This window comes from Nannizzia gypsea, genomic scaffold (assembly GCF_000150975.2).
Source record: "Nannizzia gypsea CBS 118893 supercont1.8 genomic scaffold, whole genome shotgun sequence".
Taxonomy (NCBI): Eukaryota; Fungi; Ascomycota; class Eurotiomycetes; order Onygenales; family Arthrodermataceae; genus Nannizzia; species Nannizzia gypsea.
The window spans coordinates 26,276-45,954 of NW_003345194.1; the positions used below are offsets into that span (position 1 = coordinate 26,276).

A 19,679-nucleotide genomic window follows, 5' to 3' on the forward strand; every position below is an offset into this window, starting at 1 on the left:
CGTGTCATGCTCAGTGAGAGGGAGAAGAACCGACAGAGGAAGCTGAATTCGCAGACAGGCCGCGAGTGGGACGCAGAGAAGTCACTGGAGTCCTTCTCTGAACATAGCCGAGGGGGCTCTGCATATCGGAGAGGAGCCCACGGTAGTATACCAAATAATATGCGTGCCATGACACCTCCCACGCCAGCCGCAGACTATGATAACCAGCCCAGCCCATCGTTCGGAGACCGAGGACGAGGACGGGGTAGCCGAGGGGGACGAGGCCAAGGGCGAAGAGGTGCCGGCAGAGGCCGATTACCAGGCGATATAAATACCGAAATATCCCATCCCGGGCATCAAACAAAGGTTCCTGAATCAGACGAATTCCCTGCTTTGCCTGGCACAGAGAAGCAGTGCGATAGCAAACCGGAGAAGCCCAGCGCATCTACGTGGGACAGAGCTCCCGATATCCTTTCGATGAAGGAGTCCTCGGGGACATGGGCCGACCAAGTAGAGATCAGCGAGGAGCTAGAAAGAGGCGCTACGAAACAGGTCTAAAGTGCTTTTCGTCCACTCTAGTGTTTATTACTTACGCCCGTGAAGACTTATAGGGTTCGAGTTTCCTCCACGAGAGGATAAAAAGGGAGGTTCAGGTACAGTGCTGTTGCATGGCTATTCGGGCGGTTTGGTAGAAGTGCGTACAAGTATGTTATATTACTTACTATTGGATAATCCTTGGACCTATGTCCTATACCAAACTTTCATGTCTCCAAGTAGGAATAGCAGGCACCAACCAGTAAGAGTTGAAAATACAAAGCATTAATACATAGGTATGCTAACGAAGAGTAAGTCTGCTCATGGCGTGTGTGTATCTATATACTTATTTATAGTTACTTTTTTATCAGGTTCAGCTTTTGAACAAACCAATTATTAGGCTTATTTAACCGTTTGGCTAAATATTCAGCGGGCTCCGAGTTAATCAAAGTCTCCCAAACGTCAACCGGCTAATGAGTTAGCTACTGTCAACCTAGCCAATAATAAGCTTGGTTATCTAACTACCTAAGTTATTGCACGGAGTCAGCTTCATGATTTAGGTTGCGGCTCTGTCTAGCTAAGTTAACTTGAGCTTGTAGTTAACTAACAGGTGTCAGTTAACTAGTTATATAAATAACTAAACCACAAAGTCACAAAAGCTATCTTTTTACTTCACGGTCAATTACACTAAGGTTATCAATTCACAAAGTTATTGGTTTTATCTATGTCTTGGAACATCCCCGTCATTGGCCTGCTTAAGTAGTTAGTTAGCTAATTCTCAATCGGAGCTGAACTAGTCGCGGGGCAGAGTAGGACGGAGTACAGGCGAGACTTACTTTCTTCCTACCACAAACAACTCAACTTGACTTTGGGCTCAGGCACTGGGTAGTTAAGTATCTAGCTATCTATCTATTTGACTAGTACTTACTACTTGGGCTCAAAAACAAAACCATGGCAACCTTGGAGACTGTCCCGGAGGAAATTTTCCTTTCCATTTTCGACTGTCTCGACCATTCATACAAGCCAGACTACTTGCGATATTTGACTGTTTCCAGGCGCTGGCAGCGTGCTGTCGAGCGCTTCTTTTTTGAGGACTTGAGTATTGACAGTGCCCAGCTGTCAAATTTTGCGGCTCTTTTCCAGGGGAAGGGGGCGCATCGGAAGGCTCTCGTCAAGCAGCTTTCTTATCATGCTGTACTGCCCCCCTACGATGGAGACGACTGTCATCAACACGAAGAACTGAACAACCAAGTCTTCTCAGCAGCCATCCTTGAGTTATTCCAAATTCTTGAGACTTTCAGCGAAGATGAGGCTGTCAAGGCAAACTTCGGAAGGGGGCGTGGGATTGTGTTATATCTAGAACCCCCGGTATCTCCAAACGACAAAAATATCCCCCCCCCGGACAAAGAGTACCGGCTTCATGCAGTTTTTATCCGGCTTCTAAACCCCAAGCAGTTGCCTACCCTAGCTTGTGTATCGGACCTTATTGTCGGCTGCATTGGGGGGAGACGCATCCTTGACCCGGCATCAGGTGTATATCTCGCAAGTATGATGAAAAATTTGAACTGTTGGAGGATGTCTTATAACGATTATTGGGAGAGTATCACGGATGAGACACTGATAAGAATCCGTCGTGGTGCATCCCCTCTCTTAATGTATTATATTATATACTCTGGCTGAAGATATAGCTAACTTACTTCTCACAGACTTCATCAAAGCACTGTCCAATCACAACCAGGCCGTGGCGAAGTTCGACCTCAGATCGCAGTCTTGCGATAGAATAGACGAATCAATCCCAGCTCCAAAGCATACCTCATCCCCCACAGCAATGGACCCGTTCAGTATCGCCATACACGAATTTATTCAACGAGCAAATGTTTCAGTAATAGACATTGAGGGAACCCATCCCATGTCACCAGAGATATTATGGCCATATAAGACTGTAAAAGATGTCCCAGTACCCCTATGGCCAAAATTGGAACATATTTTTCTTTATCCCGCTCACCACACACCTGACGGAGACTGGTACTTTTCTGGGGATCCAAAAATTGCGTCTCACTCTGAATTTAGTGGACCTGCTAATGGAAATGGCGTCAAAAATCTTGTGCGGCTTGCGGGCCAAACTGAGAATACCTTTCGGTCTGTTCTGGTTCCGGAAAGAATTGATCCCTTTCTCAAAGCGATTGCCCAAGTCGTCCGTCACGTACCTTCCCTCCGACGACTTGATGTATGGTTCGGGGACGAACAACTTTGTCCAAGATATGTAAAAGTGGATGATCTAAGGAGACGGTTTCGCATTTTCTATTTTGCCCCTGGCATGAAATCATGGTATGATGAAGAAAGCCCACGGAGTAGACCCAGAATAATATGCGATGTTGGGGGTTCGTGGCGTGCAAGCGAGGAAATTGAAGAGATGTGGATGGAAGCTATGGGCCCAAATGGATTAATCCACTATCATCATTGATTGAGGTATCCGTGTTAGTTACAAGATGTTTTAACTTGAGCTGTATTGGGATAGAATTAGACATGGGTAAAGCAATAAATGTTCAAAACCTGTTGACCTATAGCAGCCCCCGCCTTGCCCTCAGAAAGGATTTTTCCACACAGTTTTCTTCTTCATGTCCTCGTATGTCTTTTCCAAATCCTTGAGGTACTTAATCATGGTCTGGTATTTTTCTTTGTGAGCCTCGTGTTTTTTCTTCTTGTTATTAGCTTCCAGTTTTTGTTTAGCTGTCAGCGTCTTGCCCTTGTTCTTTTTTTCCTCTTCCTCTGCAGCCTTTATTTCAGCCTTGAGATCTTTCTCCAGGTTTGATCGAGTATCTGTAAAATCGCGGTACGTCTTCTTAAAATAGCCGTCAATCCGGTCAATACTGTCTTGGGTGTGTTTTTTGATCCATTCGTCCCACTTTTTCTGGAGGTTCCTGCTGTCATACTTCCGCTTAATCTGCTGATTTGAAGATATAAAATCCAGGCTGGCAGTGGCGGTATCGAGACTTTTGAGTATTCGCGAGATGCGGCCTACTTGCTTCTTCAGAACCTCCTGGACAGGGTCTGCAGCCATATATTTGTAGGCGGACATGAGATCCTTGAACTTGACAATAGCTTTTACTGTAGTTGATTTGCTGACCGACCCTGTTGGGAAATTTTCATCCATCAAAAGTTTGGACATGTCATCGAGAAATATCGTTGTGTTGGACCAGACCTAATGAAATTCTTAGTTAGGGGTAACTTATCAGGTGATGAAAACAACATACTCTCGCTTTAATACCATTAACAACGCTAGGAAGTAAAAAGAATTCATCCGCATAGTTGTCGGTTGTAGGGAACTGATCGGCAATCCATTGCGTTGCCTGCTTGGATGTTCCTCCGATACTAGGAATTGGATTGTTGTTTTTGTCGTCCCAGTAAGCGCCCATATACGTGCAAAAGTTTACCTTGGAAGTCCCTTTGTTCTTATACGGGTCAGGAAACGTAATACCCTCTTCGCCAGTTATGTTTTTGGTAAATATCTTGATGAGCTGGGTCTCAAGCACGTGTTCGGTCGCAAGACGTAGGGAGGCATCATTTTTTAACGGCTGGTAATCGGGCGTATATAGCGAGTTTGATCTCCTCTTGAAGTCAAAATCTCCACACTCCCGCGGCGTTTTTAGTGCATAGATAATATCCTTCGCCACATTCTTATTCTGAATCCCATGCGTCATTTAGTAACTAATAAGCGCAATATGACAAAAACCAATTTGTGCAGCTTACCTTTATAAGCGCGAGTGGCCTGGGATAGGCTGCCGTATAGGCAGTGATCCCACAGAACATGACCTTTTTCCCATTTTTCTCGCTAGGCGTGAGAGTTGGAGGGGGTTGCTGACCGGTTGAAGTGGGGGTTACGGCGGTTGAGGATGATTTTCTCGCCCTCTTCTCAAAGGTAGGAGATGCCCAGTCAAAGAAGCCAAGTCCCCTGATCGCAAGGTGTGCAATGCCTTCATGCTCATCTTCCTCTCCATTTTCTGCCTCAACAAAGCCCGGATCCCATGCTTGTACATCGGAGCATTCCGAGCACCCACCGGGCCCTTTCCCTGGCTTGCAAATGGCAGAGGTAGTTGAAGGTTCCTGAGTTTTTGTTGACGATGCCTGGGTGCTATTATGCTTGGTAGAGCTCGGTTTAGAAGAACCTCTCGTGGAAGATATACCGTGGTGATCCGTGGTAGTAGGCCCTGGCTTTGATGTGGACGGGGTTGTAGTGCTGTCCTTTTTTGACGTTGAACTGGAGTGGTTGGTTGTTGCTGAAGGCCGATGCGTCGTAGATGTGGATTTAGACTTGGATGTTGTCGTTGGTGCATCAGTAGTCTTTGTAGTTGGCTTGCCGTTAGCGGTTGAATTTGGCTTATCAGTGATTGTGGATTTTGGCTTTTCCTCTGTGGTTGTTGGCTTCTCCTTGGTAGTAGATTTTGGTTCCTCTTCGCCTTTTGACGTTGGCTTATTATTTGACTTGGATTCGTCATTGGGCTTTTTCGGGTTATTATTCTTTCCTGGTTTCTCTGGTCCTGGCTTCGGTCCTGGCCTTCCACCCTTACCGAATAGACTACCCAGCCCTCTACCCACCGATGAACCTATTCCCCGCCTGCGGTGATTTTGAGATTCGGTACAACCTTCCATCCTTTTGCATCCCAAACTGGTTCCGTACTCATCCGATGCTTGGGCCAATTCGGCGAAGACATGTTCTTCTGACGGTTTATCCCAGCCATTGCCGCAAATAGGGTTGGCCCAGCCGCCAAAGAATACCCCTGCATCCAGTCCGTTCTCAGCTACAGTTTTGGCAGCCCTAATGAAGGTCTCGAGCCTTTTGATGTGGCCGATCGGCAAGGCCACAAGTCCAGTGTCGAGAATGAGTTCGAATGACTCCACAAGGACACCGCATAAGATATTATCTAGGCGTGAAAGGCCCGTGACAAGGGTATCCAAGATGACCTTTCCAAGCCCATCGAGATCACATCTACACTCTCCAATCACGAATTCGTGGCCGCTATCATCTATATAAGAAAAGCCTTGTTCCTTTAGTTCTCGGAAAGAAACACCAAAGGAAAGACACTAGCAGACGAGTGAGCATATTTTCACACTAGCAGCAGGGACGGGGAACGTCGCTTGGAATTTCATACCGAGATATCGTTTAGCGTGCCCGACTTATGGGTTTCACAATACTTTCTGCAGGGGGCCAAGGTATTTTCCGAGTTCCAGAAACCACCATAGTTAAAACACCAGCCTTTTTCTGCAAAGGCTGCTATAGTCTGGGCATCGGACTGACGGGGTCTGCTGCTGTTCTCCGATTGAACCACCGGCAGGAGAAGGCTAAAAAGCCAAAGCAAGAAGACAAACTTCATAGCCGATAATAAAGAGGTATTAAAAAATGTGCTATCAAAATATTCGAATGTAAAGAGTGTATATTATCAAAACGAGCGTTGTAAAAGGTAAAGACTGTGGCAGCGCGGAAATCCAGGCAAGAGATCAAACGAGTGTGTCAAGCTAAGGAGTGTTAAGCCTCTGGCTGATTTCTACCATTATACTCAGCCATGGAGGCGGATGTCTATGGCCTTTAAGTAGACATGACCAGTTGGCGGAGTTGACGTGAGCATCCATGATCATGTAATGATAGAGGGCACAGAAGAAAAAGACACGGGTAGTGGTCTTTACTCTTCTCCAACTAGCCATTAATACTGACAGGGCGAAGATGTATGCTCTCTAAGCATGTCTCGCCTCCAACATCTGGTAGATGATGATAATGTATGCATCAACCGGTTTTAGAATATCATTCCCCAGGATAAACTGGTGGAATCCCAACATCTGAGCAAACAAAACGAGTCGTTGATTGGGTGTATGACTAACTGCTGAAGTAGTAGCTAAACGCATCGAAACAACAGGGCTAGAAAGAGTGGTATACCTAGCTTACAAAGAGCTAGAAAAGGTATGGGCCAGCATACTCCGGTCTCTCTGCCTATGTAACGAGCGGCCCAAGGCCTGCGTACAAAGCCCCCTGCATTATTGATCGCCATTTTGAGTGACTAAGTATGTCCTGAGTACAAAATTTTGCTATTGTACTCGCACTGGGGACGGAAGAGGCTGATGGTGACAGTGCTTCCGTCATACGCGGGATCCAACTGGCTTTTGGGGTTATCCAGGTCGGCAACATTCGTATAATCCATTGGTGCCAATATATGTCAAGTTTTTTCCACCTCAGCTTTTTAACGAAGGCCAGCTCCATGTGGAAAAGATTGGTAAAAATGAACCCGTGTGTTGATGAGCATGTGCATATAGAATCTCAGGGCAATATTGTAACTCGGCTGCATGCATTGCCAACAGCAACGCATCACGGCACCGAGTCGGTAACTGTGTTTAGTCACGATTGAGGGCGCAGAGTAATTTCCCAGAAACGCTGTCAGCTTAGCAAGGAGTAATCAGTAGTTCGCGCAGGCAGCAGCTCCGCCTTGCAGCGAAGTCTCCGCATTCCTATAAAAATTTTCTTGTCTTTGTCATCGCCGCTATGATCATGACGATGCTGATGATGCTGATGTTATTATTTTGTTGTTGAAAGTAGAGAAAAAAGCTCACGTCGTCAGAAGGTTCGTCCCGGCTTATGTAACTTTGGATGCCAGCCAACTACAAGCTGATAAAATATACCCTTTTTTCATTGGTTGATGAAGTGATTAATTGGTTATTTTATGCAGCCACATAATTTTGCCCGCATGTGAATATTTCTATGCTTCGTCTGCAGCGAAAGAAAAAGGTATTGTACATAGTTATCAATCTTCGGAGTGGAATGAGACAGGCAGGTAGTTACCTATTACAAGCTCTTTAGGCATCACCCTATGTACAGTTGATTTCTCACTTTTTATGGAAGAAAAGGCGCAACCCTTTATTAATTGTTTACGCTCAGAACCACGCCAGCTTCCTTCATGCATCTGCATCCGAGAGTTACGGAATGCTTTGGAAGTATAACGCTTGCATAGCGTGGGGAACAAGTAGAATGTCGATCGAGCATGCGGGATCTATGATACTCTTGCTTATTCTAGTTTCCCTGGCTTCACTGGCGACAGATTCGAGGCGAGGGAACGCAGACATAGGGCCCAAATATCTGTTGATTCAGGTATAGAATGAACAAGAGTTCTGGGCATTCAGCTTACGATCACAAGTAGATCTGACTCCAAACGTTGCTACTCGTTGAAGTGGACATCAGGTGTCTTGTCTCTCGTCGTTTTTCCCGATATTGATAGCTCTTTAGGTGGGTATCGAGTGTTGCTTGCTTGATGCCGAGCATAGGAGCCGAATGGGTACACAATGTCAAGGGTGTTGATTCACAGTCGTGTCAAGGTAGGCATTCTCCCTGAATGTATTCTCTCCTTAGTTTTGGCTTTTGATCAGTCTAGTCAGTTAGCTGGGGTTGCAGGTGATACCAGTCAGGTATCCAACCGCCACACCGACACAACAATGCCGTCGACGCCGGTAATGGCACACATTATACCCGACGTGGATGCTTTATGATGTCTAGCAAGACACAGCCGAAATTCGGGTAAGGGGTTAATTACACCCCGAAAATGACCGAGATGGCCAGAATATGTCCCTTGACGCTGGTAAACAAAGCAACCCACTATCCACATGATCTTAAAGACAATACTACCTACATCCAGTTGACTCATTTCTACCTGCAGGAATAGTTACCATGCCCGAATTCCGAACTGTAGGTAACGAAAAGGCTAGAGGACGAAGGAGAACGCTTGTAACTCCATGGAGAGTAGTTAAATGTCCAACTTTGCTTAAATAGCTCGCTGAGAAGGTGACAGCAGTTAACTAGGAAAGCAAAGCACGGGGCGAGGACGGCACCAACGGCTGGGCTAACTAGTTAGTCAACTAGTTATTTAGCGAGAGGATTCTTTTTGGTGTGCGTGACTAGTAACTAGGCCCACAGAGGCGATCCACAACCAGCCAAGTCAACAGCCTGGGGAGGTGCTGCTGGCATGCCGAACAGATAGCCACTGTCAAGCTGGGGTTGCATCCTTTCAGACTGGAATGTCTAACTAGGGAGCTGAGCCGCAAAGGTGAGTGATATGGACCCATAACTAGTTAAGTAACTAGTTAGTTAATTTCGCCCTGATGTGCATCCTTGGGCCGCGGAAGAGCTCAATCCTCGGCCTTTCAAGGGGCTAACTAGTTATTTATCCAGGCTGACCAGCTCATCCAGCCGTCACACGGGCGCCGTCAGAATACAGTAGGAGAAGGCACAGCTGCTCTCCACCGTTGCATGGGTAGCATGATCGCGCAGGAAACATGGCATATAGAAGTCCACGGTCACCAACAGATGGGGAAGCCTTTGTTGATACTCCATATAGTGCATGCAGTGCAACGGCACCTTGCTGCAAGTGAGGCCCAAATCTTAGGGCCGCCAGGATCTGTTCCTGGTCGATGATCGTCCCGGTGACTTCGCTACGGCGATGTCTTTGCTTCTCTGATGTCTTTGCTGGTGTACCTTTTTGTGGTGTTTGGCGGGCGGGCTGTCCGTGGAGGCAGCCCCCAAGAGGTCAGCCGAAGTGTAAGATACCAGGGTTGAAGAGAACATTGTGACCTGTATCGGCCAGCCTAGCTCTCAAAACCCGTCTGCTGCTCTTCCGCGTCTTCTTTGCTTTTGTCGTGTTTAGTTAACTAACTCGGGAGTGAAAGAAGCAGCAACACCGCCGAGTCGACGACAGATCTCGAGCAGGTCTGCAGCGTCGTGCAGAGATCGCAACCGTAGCCATGTATGTAACTATGTGCGCGCATATATATATATACACACAGTTCCCGCCGTTGGCTCGACTGTCTAGTCCTCGCTGCTTTCCAATAGCTTGTAATGTTTGATTGATGCTGTCGTACATGAATAAACAACAACCAAGACCTTTTGATATTAACTAATAGCCGGGGATGCGGTTCGACACAGAGCACGCGAGATATGTCCATCCGCGGCAGACTCCCTATCCATCCAGCCGCTCCATCAGCAGCACCATCATCTCCATGTTTTCAAGCCGGCGCCAGGCCAGAATAGCGCTCGCCCTGCTTGTGCTGGGGGCCGTCCTGGCTGCAGTCTTCTCGGGGGCCTCATATTCTTCGTCCTCGGCTTCTTCTGCCCCTGCTTCGGCTGTGTCTTCATCATGGCTGCGACGTCTGCGCCGGTCTGTCCTCTCTGAAGGCTCGCTGACGGCCGTCCTGCCGACATGGGCACATCTGACGGCCTCCTTTCTGCTTGCTCGACAGGCCCCCATTGTCGTCCTGCGACAGGGAACCGTCATGGGCACGATTCGTGACGATAGTGATTTCCCGCAGCCGCTGGAGGCCTTCCTGGGCGTCCCCTATGCTCTCCCGCCGACGGGTCAGAGGCGCTTTGCCAGGCCTGAGCCGGTCGGGAAGTCTTCGCGGAAAATAGATGCCTCTCAATATGGTCCTAGGTACTGTTTTTGTTCATCCTATTGTTGCTGCTGTTCACTCCGGGTTGACCGCTTGATAGGTGCGTTGCTGGCTCCCTCGACGGGGATGACTGGGGGGAAGACTGCCTGAGCGCAAACATATTCCGTCCCATGGAGACCAAAGCAGGACAGAAGCTGCCGGTACTCGTCTATTTCCATGGAGGAGCCTTTAATTTGGGGGCCGGTATGCTCTTTTACCTTATGCCTTCTGTATCAATGCATGGCTTTACAAGCGTTGACCCCTTAGCTGCCAGGCCGATTCCACAATACCGCTGCTCTTCTGGCTTGGTCAGAGAAGCCGTTCATTGCTCTTAACTTCAACTATCGGTACGACCTTATGTCCTCTCTTGCCTCGAACTGATAGACTAATATTTTTATACATGCAGTCTCGGTGCCTTTGGCTTCCTGTCCGGGGTATTCATGACGGACACCAACCTGCTCAACGTTGGCTTACACGACCAACTCATGCTCCTCAAATGGATCCAGGAAAACATCGAGCAGTTCGGTGGTGACCCAAACCAGGTCACCATCATGGGCCTTTCGGCTGGTGCTCACTCGGTAAGACTCATCGATCTACGCCCGTGTGATTATTATAACTATGACGAACACAGCAGAGGGTCAGCTAACATTCGCTCCCTAGATCGGCCACCAGGTGATGTATACAAAATATAGCAGACGTCCACTTTTCCATAGAGCATTACTGGAATCTGGAGCGACCACTGCTCGTGCTGTCTACCCTTCTGATGCTCCTCTGCCTTCAGTGCAATTCGACGAGTTTGTCCTTGCTTCCGGCTGCTCCAACATTGACAGGGATGAAATAATCTCCTGCCTCCGTGAAAAGCCCGTCAGGTCTATTGGACAGGCCTCGATTGACATATTTAACCGTTACAACCCTTCTGATCGATGGGCCTTCCAACCGGTGATTGACGGTAAGATCATCCGGGTACCGCCCATACTCGCCTGGGAGTCTGGTATCTGGAACAAGGTCCCTATCCTTGCTGGCTTCAACACTGATGAGGGATCTCCTTTTGCGCCTAGCCGCCTCGACTCTTCGGAGGACTTCACCGAATTCTTCAAGGAATTGATACCCGCTCTGTCTGAGTCGGATTTGGAAGAACTCAACAATTTATACCCTGATCCAGCCGTTCATGCCGAATCGCCGTACCTCGACACTCGCCCCATAGATGTTGGCTCTCAGTACAAGCGTGCAACGGCAGCATATGGCCAGTACGCATACATATGTCCCATCCAACAGACCGCGTACCACGCCTCGGCAGGCCAACCTGCTCCCGTCTTCCTCTACCACTGGGCCGTAAACACGACCGTTAAAGGCGGTGCAAGCCACGGAGATCAATCTGCGTACGAACTGTACAACCCCGGTATTCGAAAGGTATCCCAAACCCAAGACTTGCTTGCGGGATATTTACATGCCTACTTTACTTCCTTCGTCACCACTGGAGACCCCAACGGCATAAAGGGCAGATACGCTGACAGACCCAAATGGGCTCCCTTTACGCCGACGGCAAAGAGTAGCACCATGGTGATGGGAGAAGGGAACGATGAGCGTGCTGGTGGGGACAGTATCGGTATCGTAGCCCGGATGGGTAATATCAGCTATACCAAGGAGGAATGTGACTTTTGGTGGAAGAGGACCATCTTATCAGAGTCGTGATCGCTCACTCACATGCATATACAGTCTTGCTTGCATTCTTTTCTAAGGCGTATTGAAAGGTGACGGGTATCATCATTTATTTTTTGCTTGTTACATTGTGGATTTATTGTCTCATTGATAGAGACTCGGAATAGTGTGGCACTATCTTAAATATGGCCCGTTGGAATTAAGATATAGTTGCATGGACATATATACTCAGCCTATCTACATGGTCAAGCCCAGCTTGTGCAGTTGATTTTATCAGTAGCCTGTACCACCAGATATATCCTTTCCAAGCCTATATGCGCCGATCTTCTCCCACTCAACCTTCTGTCGTGTAATGGGGAGCTGTCGGCGTAGGCCCTTGAATGCACCCTCAGACAACCGGTTGAACGCATCGTTCAGCTCTTCCTGATGCTCTCTCTCAGCGGCTACGATACGCTTGAAAGCAGCATCTGCTGGAGAGGCCGAGGGTATTGATATAGATACCGGCTTCTGGTTGTTGAGAGAAACGTTTCCGTCTTCATAGTAGTGTACATCGACATGGATATTACCGGTGATTGTACCGGCAGAGGTCGCCGGCACATTGTATATGGCGCGGTATCTTCCGTTCCTGTATCACAATAAGTAGCTAGACCAGTCTTGCTGAGAGGACGCTTTCCGTACCAGAAGTTGTTTGGAGAGTATTTGTTCGCTACCAGGAGGATGGCGATGGAGGAGTCGTCCTGGGAAGGGTAGACGCCGTATGAGCTGTTCGGGTAATGTTCACGGGCATGCGACGAGATGAGTTTGAGGTAAGATTTTCTGCATCAATCGATTAGCGTTGGTTCCCGGCACACAAGGTAGTGGTTGTTCACTAACATGAGGTCTGCGTTCTGAGATTCAAGAACGTATGACCGGGGGTTGGAAGCTGTCTAAATGGCCCTAATATCAGGATTATGAAGGTCCCAGGGATGTATGAAAGCGTGAGACGGGGCGCACCTGTGAAACATGGTCAAAATCGAAGGATGTCTGGCTTTCAACGTCGAAATATCGTCCGTCTTCGAGCTTGTTATAGGCACTAACGATGACCTATTCCCAAAATCAGCTTCTCGGCATACTCCCGCTCCGATATATAATCTCAAATATACCTCTCGACTACTTCCGGCCAGTTTTACCGTGGCAAGCTGTGCCTCGTTGTACTTCCTGAATGCCGGCTCGAGGGAAGGGATAAGGTTGGAGCCGGAGGTCAACGCCTTGATATCTGTTGTCAACACGCTGTCTGTTAGAATCTTGTGCAGTAAGAGCTAATCCAGGCACCTGTAGACTCACCGGCAACAACATCTCTAAGCTGAACGGGAATGTTAGCTGGCGGCCTTGCTGTCTTGCCATGGTGATGCCTTGCGTACCTCGCCTGGCGGGGCTCCCTCTATAAACGAGGAAGCGATTTCAGCTTGGGAAGGCATGTCAGATAAAGGCTAGTGGTAGAGATCGTTATGATAGAACAGACGAAAAAGAAAATGCCAGCTAGAAGACAGGAAAAGAAGCCAGTCTATAGAATTAATTGCTGCTACTGAAGTTGATGCGCTGCTTCGGCGGCTTGCTGGATGTTGTTTTATTTTGGTGAAGCCCGCGCCAAGCCAGCTTAGTCAAGCCGCGATAAGATTGATTTGATAGTGAGATGCTAGCATAGACGATTAAGGGGGATATATATCGAGTATATACAGAAGTAAAAACGCCGCTGATGGACAGAGATGCCTCGCTAAATGGTATAGATGTGTAGGGGTGCTGCAGAAGGTGTTGATAAAGATAGGGCATAGAAGGAAGAATGGTAATGAATGGCAGTGAATGGCAGACGATCAGTCGATGGTCATCTTCATGAAGCCGTCGCTGGTCTCGGTCATGCCCTGGAGGCCGACTCGCTTGACGGGCCCAGAGACTGAGCTAGTGTTGGAGGTGGGCTCAGTAGCATGGCTCCCCTGGAACAGGATGGCCTTGGATAGATGACCGACCCGGCTGGTCTCTGTACCGGCAGAAACATGGCCTTGAACGGGGCTACTGTGCACGCTGGGCCCGGGAGAAACAGCCCGACGCTTGAAAGAGGCCAGATCGAAGTCGTCACCCCGTCGTCGTTTGTTCAACTTGGCAAAAACTTCTGGTTCTGGGTCAATATCCTTGGGCTGCCGGCCCAGGACTCCCGTCTCCATGCCTGGGGATACCATGGTCGGGTCCCCCGCTGAGAGCGGCGGTGGAGTCTTGTATCGTCCATCAAATGAGTTCCAGAAGTCGATACCGCCAGAGTTGCGGGATACCTGTCGGCTGAAGCTGGTGGGCGGCCTCGGTTGTGCTTCCTCAGGGGCAGTGCGTGGGGAAGTGGAATCCTTGATCTCCAACGCGCTGGGCAATATAGATTGAGGTTGTGGAGCGACAGATGCATCATTTTCTCGCACCTGGCGAACAACTTCTGCCTCTTTCTTGGTGTCACTCTCCACAGGCGCGCATTCTTCGAACAGCGTCGCCCTTATACGGGCGAAGTTCTTAGGTTTTGGCTGCGACCATAATTAGAATTAACATGCGATTATAGGGGTGGGAAAACTAAGAATAACACAACCGAGAGACGTACCAGAAGATTCCCTCGTCTGGTTACAGGCCGTCGAATGACGCCTCGGCGACCGGACTCGGAATTGGAGCCTCCCGCAAGTGAGCCGCTGGACGGGCTGCTAACTCCAGCCTGTTTCCCGCTGTCCGCATCATCGCTCCCGTCAGAAAGGTGAAAGTCGGAGGGAATGTGGGCTAGCTCATCTAACTTTGACCTGATATCCCGTGAAGCTAGGCTCTGTGACAGGTAACTGGCCCCAGTGCTGTCAAAGGCTTTCTCTGCTGGCGGGGACCGCGAAGTAGCCAGCAGTCTAGGGCTGGCACCGCTTGCGCTGGACGAGCTGTGTCTCTTCCTGCCGTTGCGATACCTCGCCCGCTGGAAGTTCATCAGGCTTGCCTTTGCAGCGGAGAACCCGGACATCCAGTCTGCGCCGGGTGCTGGTATCAGATTGGGAGAAAACGGAGCCGAAAGTCCAAGCCCCGGCTTCTTTGCCTGCGGAGTGGTTCCAATGGGGTCTCCGCGGTCAAAGCCATGGATAGACCCGTCTTCGTCCTCTTCATCAGTATTTGACGAGTCTGAGTCCATCATGTTGACGCTGCCCACAGAGCTGGAAATAGCAGCCTTCTCGGCGTGGCTGCCAGAGGGAGTAACGCAATGGTGTAGCTGGTGATGCGAGTTGCCGGGAGACCCAGCCACGCCCATGCCCGTGCTCCCCGCGGTCCCACGTCGTTGCGGTATAGCAATCCCCCTGCCACCCACGACGGGAGACGAGTCTGGAGACGACTCTGCCAGCGTAGAGTGGTGTAAGTTGGTGCAAGCGCGCGAAAAGTCCAGTCCTCGAGATCGCCGCGGCAGGACAGACGCCGGCGACCCGAACGAGTGAGACGAGTCCAGCTTCGGGGACAGCGGTATTCGGGCCGCTGCATGGCTGTTCTTGGGGCTAAATGGCTGTGGCATGTTCAGCGAGAGCCCCGAGTGCGGTCGACTGGCTCGCTGCGGCGTCTCGGGCGACGGTTTCGGTGCATCCTCCCTGCTCCTGACGGCGTCTCTGAAGCCCAGGGGAATCGACTCGCGCGGAGGAGGCTGCGGCGCACCCCCTGCACCCTCCATCCCGGATTTCTCTGCCATGTATCGAGCACCGCTGTTTCGTGGTGTAGATGAGTAGGTGGACGTTTGCAGATTGGTGGTGGTGGTGGTGGTGGTGGTGACGATGGGTGTATTTGCCCAGTGGGCGATGTTGCAGTTGCGGTAACTAGAAGAACGCCGCTACATTGCAGCTGGTGCCGCTCGTCGCCCCGTCCCGCGCGCTCCCTCTGTGCTTCCACGTCCTCTTTTTATCTTCTTGTTTCCTTTTCCCCCTTGTCCTTCTCCGCGTCTTCGCTCCTCGTCTTTTCTTCTCTCGTCTTTTCGCTGCTTTTCTTCGTCGTTTTTTCCTTTTGCGCCGTCGAAGCTGGCTTATGTAACTAATCTAATATGACATCAGCTCACGTGATATTAATAGTTTGTCTCAATAACTTCAACTTTTGGCCCGATTGGGAAATATCAACGATCACAACGAAGAAGAATCGAAAACATCGACGTTTTTTGCTTCTTTTTTCTCCTGCTTCTGCGTTTTTGTCGACGTCGCGCGCGCCTTCGCTGGCGTTGCTGAAGGCAGATCGAGACGCGGATCCGGGCGAGATTGAGCTATCTTTTTTGTTTTTTTCTCTCTTTTACTTCTCGGCCCTTAAGCCTTCAAGGTACGTCGCCGACTCGGATTGACTAAGGAGACGGGAGCTCGCGCGCAGCACGTCACAGGACCGGTGGAGGAGTAAAGTGAGAGAAGAGTGAGCCGATAGGGTGAGATTATAAGTGCTTCGCCTTGTTCCCTGGAGATCCTACTTTTCTGTGAAGGCGGTTTTTGCTAACCAGAGTCTGCTTCAAGATGCAAATCGAAGCTCCAGGTGAGACGGCAGAGGATACAAATACCACTACTACAGAGACCGAGAGTGCCTCCTGGAGCTCTGCCAGTCGCGCGAACAGCCCCTTGTCAGATCCCATCCTACGCATTAAGGTCCCTCCGGGCTTCTGGAATAGATACGATCAATTCATGATGGCCGAGCAGGCGCCTGATGAGCCACCGACGAAGCGCCAGAAGTTCACCCCCATACCGGAGCCGGAGCCCATAGCATCGGCTGACGAAATAGCAGTGGCGGCGGCGGCGGCGGCGGCAGCAGCAGCACAAGGACCACACAGGCATACTCCAGGTTCTCAACCGCAACCGCAACCGCAACCGCAGCAGGAACCTCCAGAGCAGCCTGCACCTAGGCCTGTAATCATGGATATTGAGAGCGATAACAAAGAAGGAATCCTGCCTAGTGACATCTCTTCGCTATCAGATTCTTCGTTGGCTTCAGGAGGCGATACCGATATTCCATATTCCATGGCCCCTCGCGCGACGGCGCAGACTCCCCTGCCTGCTACTACCAGCACACCTAATGGCTCGCAAAATATAGCGCCTCCGCCATCTGCGGAAAAGGCAGGTGTTAGGGTGAAAACACCCTCTACCCCTGCTCCAGGTATGTCTCACTGCTGCGCCCTTTTACACCCATGTATAATTGTACATAAGTGCTTGCTAATTCACGAATAGAATCGAGACCCAGCGTTATGGTCACTGTTGTTGGCTGTGGAGCTGGAAATTTTCCTGTCTTGCACGTTACGCCCAACTCACAGCTTGCTGCTAGCCTGCGCGATGTCCCCTGCACGCGGCCCCTTACCTGGCGCAACGGCACGCCAAGGGAGCTCCGGAACCAGTGGACGCGAGACGCAGCTATTTATTTCTCCAGGGGGGAACTTGCTCCTGAACCCTGCACTTCATGCGTCCGTGGGAGGGGCCCATTTGAACAGTGCGTCCGTCCTCCAAACCCGACCGGCCAGCCGCCTCTAAGAGGCGCTTGCGCGAGTTGTATCTGGACGGGCAATCCCAGGACCTGTTCTTTCCGTACGTCTATTCCATCTCTCTGAGGTATAACCGCCCCCGAGTCCTTTTGCAACTGACATGTATCCCTCAGATCCTGATCATCTTCTACACGGCCATTCCCACTCAACGCCTTCTAAACTCGCGGATAAGAAGACCTCGCTCGTTCCACGAACCCCTCGCACACCCAATGCGTCATCCTCGTCCGCTACCCTTTCAAAGATCACCACTTCTCTTCCCAGGTCTTCTCGCGAACCTTCTTTCAACCCCCATCGCAACACCATCAATACCAACTCCAGTCGCAATATCAGCAGCAACATAAATAACAACGCTAACCACAACATCAACCCCGGTCCCGGTCTCAATTCCAACCATAACCATAACCAAAACCAGAGCCACAGCCATAGCGTCAACCACATGAACAGCCCCCATCCTAACGCCAGCCCCGTCACCTATCATCATGGAATGCAATCCAAGAATGTTCTTCCGGTTTCCCCGGCGCAAACCAATCCATCATCTGTTGCGCCTTCTCCTCCTAACCCACTGGGCAATCAACCTCTCGCTCCGCCTCATACCCAACCCCAACCTCATCGTACCAACCCGTTTCCGCATCACTGCTACTTCAATATCCCCGAAAAGCTTAATGGCGGCAATTTGACCGAGGTTCGCAAAGCCATCCACGAAATGGACGCAGTGCAAGCTAAGCTTAGGGAACGAGCTGCTTTTTTAGAGCAGCTAGGCGATAACTGGCAGTGAAGCTGGTCGCGTCCAGGAAATGCCCAAACAGCTACGCTTCCCCGACAAAGGGGCTTTTGTTTCCTTATCTCGTTCTCATTTACTCCCAGGCTACACAGTCTCAGCATCTTTTACCGGAATATCTTTTATTATCTGTTACTTATTTCAATCCGCATTGAGATACCGTGTGGAATCCCATATACCACGGCCGGTATCAGCGCAGGCGATGGTTCGTCTTTGCGTTCAAAATTTCTTACTTATGGAATACCCTTTTTACCTTATTTAATACCATCTTCACACGCTAATATTTACGAAACTAATATACATATTGAATTATATCACTTACTTGATAGGCAGTGCCAGAGTGGAAGTAAATAGGCTACACTGTTATGAATATATATGCATTGTGTAGACACCAATGTGCCGTGTAGTATAAATGGATAAGGATAATCAGTACAATGTCCAGAAACGCCTCGCATAGCCCCCCCCCCCCCCCCCCCCCCCCCATGTATGTTTTTAAAAAAAATAATTAAAAAATGGCTACCTATTTTAACTGCTTTTAGACCGTCATTGCGAGAGATATGTAGAGCACTCGTACACTCGTGAGTGAAACGCCTGCTCCTCGTCACCGACTCGCTGGAAGCCGTGCATCGTCCCCTGGTCGTCGGGATGGTAAGGGATATCACAATCCGCGGACCACAGAGAAGGGTAATAGCAGCGATATACTAAGTACGCCGTCCCTATACCTATAATTGATCCACTGCTCACATCATACACGTCGTGGCGGTAGTCAGCGATACGGGAAATAGCAATCATGAGTGCTCCGAGCAGTGGAGATAGAGAGACAAGAAGACGAGCAAGGCCAGATCGTGGGCGCCAGGCCCGGAGCTGGCCACTAAGGAAGCTTTCAAGACATTAGAATAATCATACTCATAGACCAGCCAGTAGAGAATGCTTACAAGGAAAGGTAGCCCAGGCCCGAGAACCCGAAGCTACTATGTCCACTGGGGAAACTCCGCCACCCTTCATTCAAAATATGTTGATCTGTTGTTGTACATACAGTATAGTCGACTAGTGTATGTTCTGGCGTTCCCTTATCTGGTTTGCACCGTGATATCAGGTCCGGCCGTGGCCTGCCAACGGCGTTCTTGATTAAATCGGTTATAAAGATGGTCACCAGCAGCGAAGCGAGGAGACCTAGAAGAGTGACATGGACAAAGTGGCTTCCTGGTCGAAAGAGAGCACACCAGAAACCGATTGCGAGGAGAGGGAATATACCGGAGTATATGATGGACCATACTAGTGAAAAGATATTGTTAGACTGTGATATGCTCTACTTGGTGGCTGTGCAAGGTGTCTTACGGACTGGTACCCGTTCGACGACGGCAAAGGGGTATTGAATGGAGGTATTATCCAGGCTGAATAGCTGGTAGAATGGATGAACGAAGAGTTGTAGCTGGATGGGCCCGTCAGAAGCTGCTTAGTATCAAAGGAGTTGCGTCCGTAGAAACGTACCATCACCCACGCAAGAACGAGGAATATAAGAATGGAATAGTCCGCGCCATACGATCGACGCCAGAACCTTATCAGAGCCCCCATACAGCCTGGCTGCTGAGCAAGCTCAGAAGCCTATCGTCCGTGCATCTTCGTCTCTCATCTGCGGGCAAATTCAGGGAAGAGCTGCTCCTCTGTTACATTCCAAATATAACTTTGCCGGGAGGTAGCCACAGGTTTCGAGTAGCTGTCTGCTCTGCCACAAAGGTCTGC

At 49.7% G+C, this 19,679-nt stretch overlaps 8 protein-coding genes across 8 annotated transcripts in view; 4 read left to right on the plus strand and 4 right to left on the minus strand.

The window, feature by feature from the left end:
* The window catches only part of MGYG_09174 (hypothetical protein), a gene marked incomplete at both ends in the record, with an annotated part of 1,281 nt that extends 744 nt beyond the window's left edge, over positions 1-537 (plus strand). The window contains one exon of the mRNA XM_003169629.1: positions 59-537. Coding sequence (XP_003169677.1) covers positions 59-537 — 479 coding nt within the window. The remainder of the gene's footprint in view (positions 1-58) is intronic.
* Positions 538-1,464: 927 nt separating this feature from the next.
* Positions 1,465-2,977, plus strand: MGYG_07847 (hypothetical protein; the record flags this gene model as incomplete). Its single annotated transcript, XM_003169630.1, has 2 exons — positions 1,465-2,149; positions 2,220-2,977. 2 exons carry the CDS (start codon positions 1,465-1,467, stop codon positions 2,975-2,977), a joined length of 1,443 nt encoding a protein of 480 aa, XP_003169678.1.
* Positions 2,978-3,097: 120 nt separating this feature from the next.
* MGYG_07848 (hypothetical protein) lies at positions 3,098-5,885 on the minus strand (the record flags this gene model as incomplete). The annotated part of the gene is made up of 4 exons (XM_003169631.1): positions 3,098-3,715; positions 3,768-4,196; positions 4,264-5,595; positions 5,664-5,885. 4 exons carry the CDS (start codon positions 5,883-5,885, stop codon positions 3,098-3,100), a joined length of 2,601 nt encoding a protein of 866 aa, XP_003169679.1.
* A 3,658-nt stretch (positions 5,886-9,543) lies between these two features.
* On the plus strand, positions 9,544-11,664 carry MGYG_07849 (acetylcholinesterase; the record flags this gene model as incomplete). The annotated part of the gene is made up of 5 exons (XM_003169632.1): positions 9,544-9,974; positions 10,034-10,176; positions 10,247-10,319; positions 10,379-10,550; positions 10,633-11,664. 5 exons carry the CDS (start codon positions 9,544-9,546, stop codon positions 11,662-11,664), a joined length of 1,851 nt encoding a protein of 616 aa, XP_003169680.1.
* Positions 11,665-11,904: 240 nt separating this feature from the next.
* Positions 11,905-13,088, minus strand: MGYG_07850 (F-actin-capping protein subunit alpha; the record flags this gene model as incomplete). The annotated part of the gene is made up of 6 exons (XM_003169633.1): positions 11,905-12,256; positions 12,310-12,447; positions 12,505-12,557; positions 12,625-12,714; positions 12,774-12,914; positions 13,032-13,088. The coding sequence occupies 6 exons, from the start codon at positions 13,086-13,088 to the stop codon at positions 11,905-11,907; spliced, it is 831 nt and encodes a 276-aa protein (XP_003169681.1).
* A 393-nt stretch (positions 13,089-13,481) lies between these two features.
* Positions 13,482-15,349, minus strand: MGYG_07851 (hypothetical protein; the record flags this gene model as incomplete). The annotated part of the gene is made up of 2 exons (XM_003169634.1): positions 13,482-14,171; positions 14,246-15,349. The coding sequence occupies 2 exons, from the start codon at positions 15,347-15,349 to the stop codon at positions 13,482-13,484; spliced, it is 1,794 nt and encodes a 597-aa protein (XP_003169682.1).
* A 796-nt stretch (positions 15,350-16,145) lies between these two features.
* MGYG_07852 (hypothetical protein) lies at positions 16,146-17,933 on the plus strand (the record flags this gene model as incomplete). The annotated part of the gene is made up of 3 exons (XM_003169635.1): positions 16,146-16,779; positions 16,851-17,201; positions 17,272-17,933. 3 exons carry the CDS (start codon positions 16,146-16,148, stop codon positions 17,931-17,933), a joined length of 1,647 nt encoding a protein of 548 aa, XP_003169683.1.
* Positions 17,934-18,479: 546 nt separating this feature from the next.
* MGYG_07853 (diacylglycerol pyrophosphate phosphatase 1) lies at positions 18,480-19,511 on the minus strand (the record flags this gene model as incomplete). The annotated part of the gene is made up of 4 exons (XM_003169636.1): positions 18,480-18,816; positions 18,872-19,211; positions 19,275-19,368; positions 19,428-19,511. The coding sequence occupies 4 exons, from the start codon at positions 19,509-19,511 to the stop codon at positions 18,480-18,482; spliced, it is 855 nt and encodes a 284-aa protein (XP_003169684.1).
* Between the last annotated feature and the right edge of the window lie 168 nt (positions 19,512-19,679).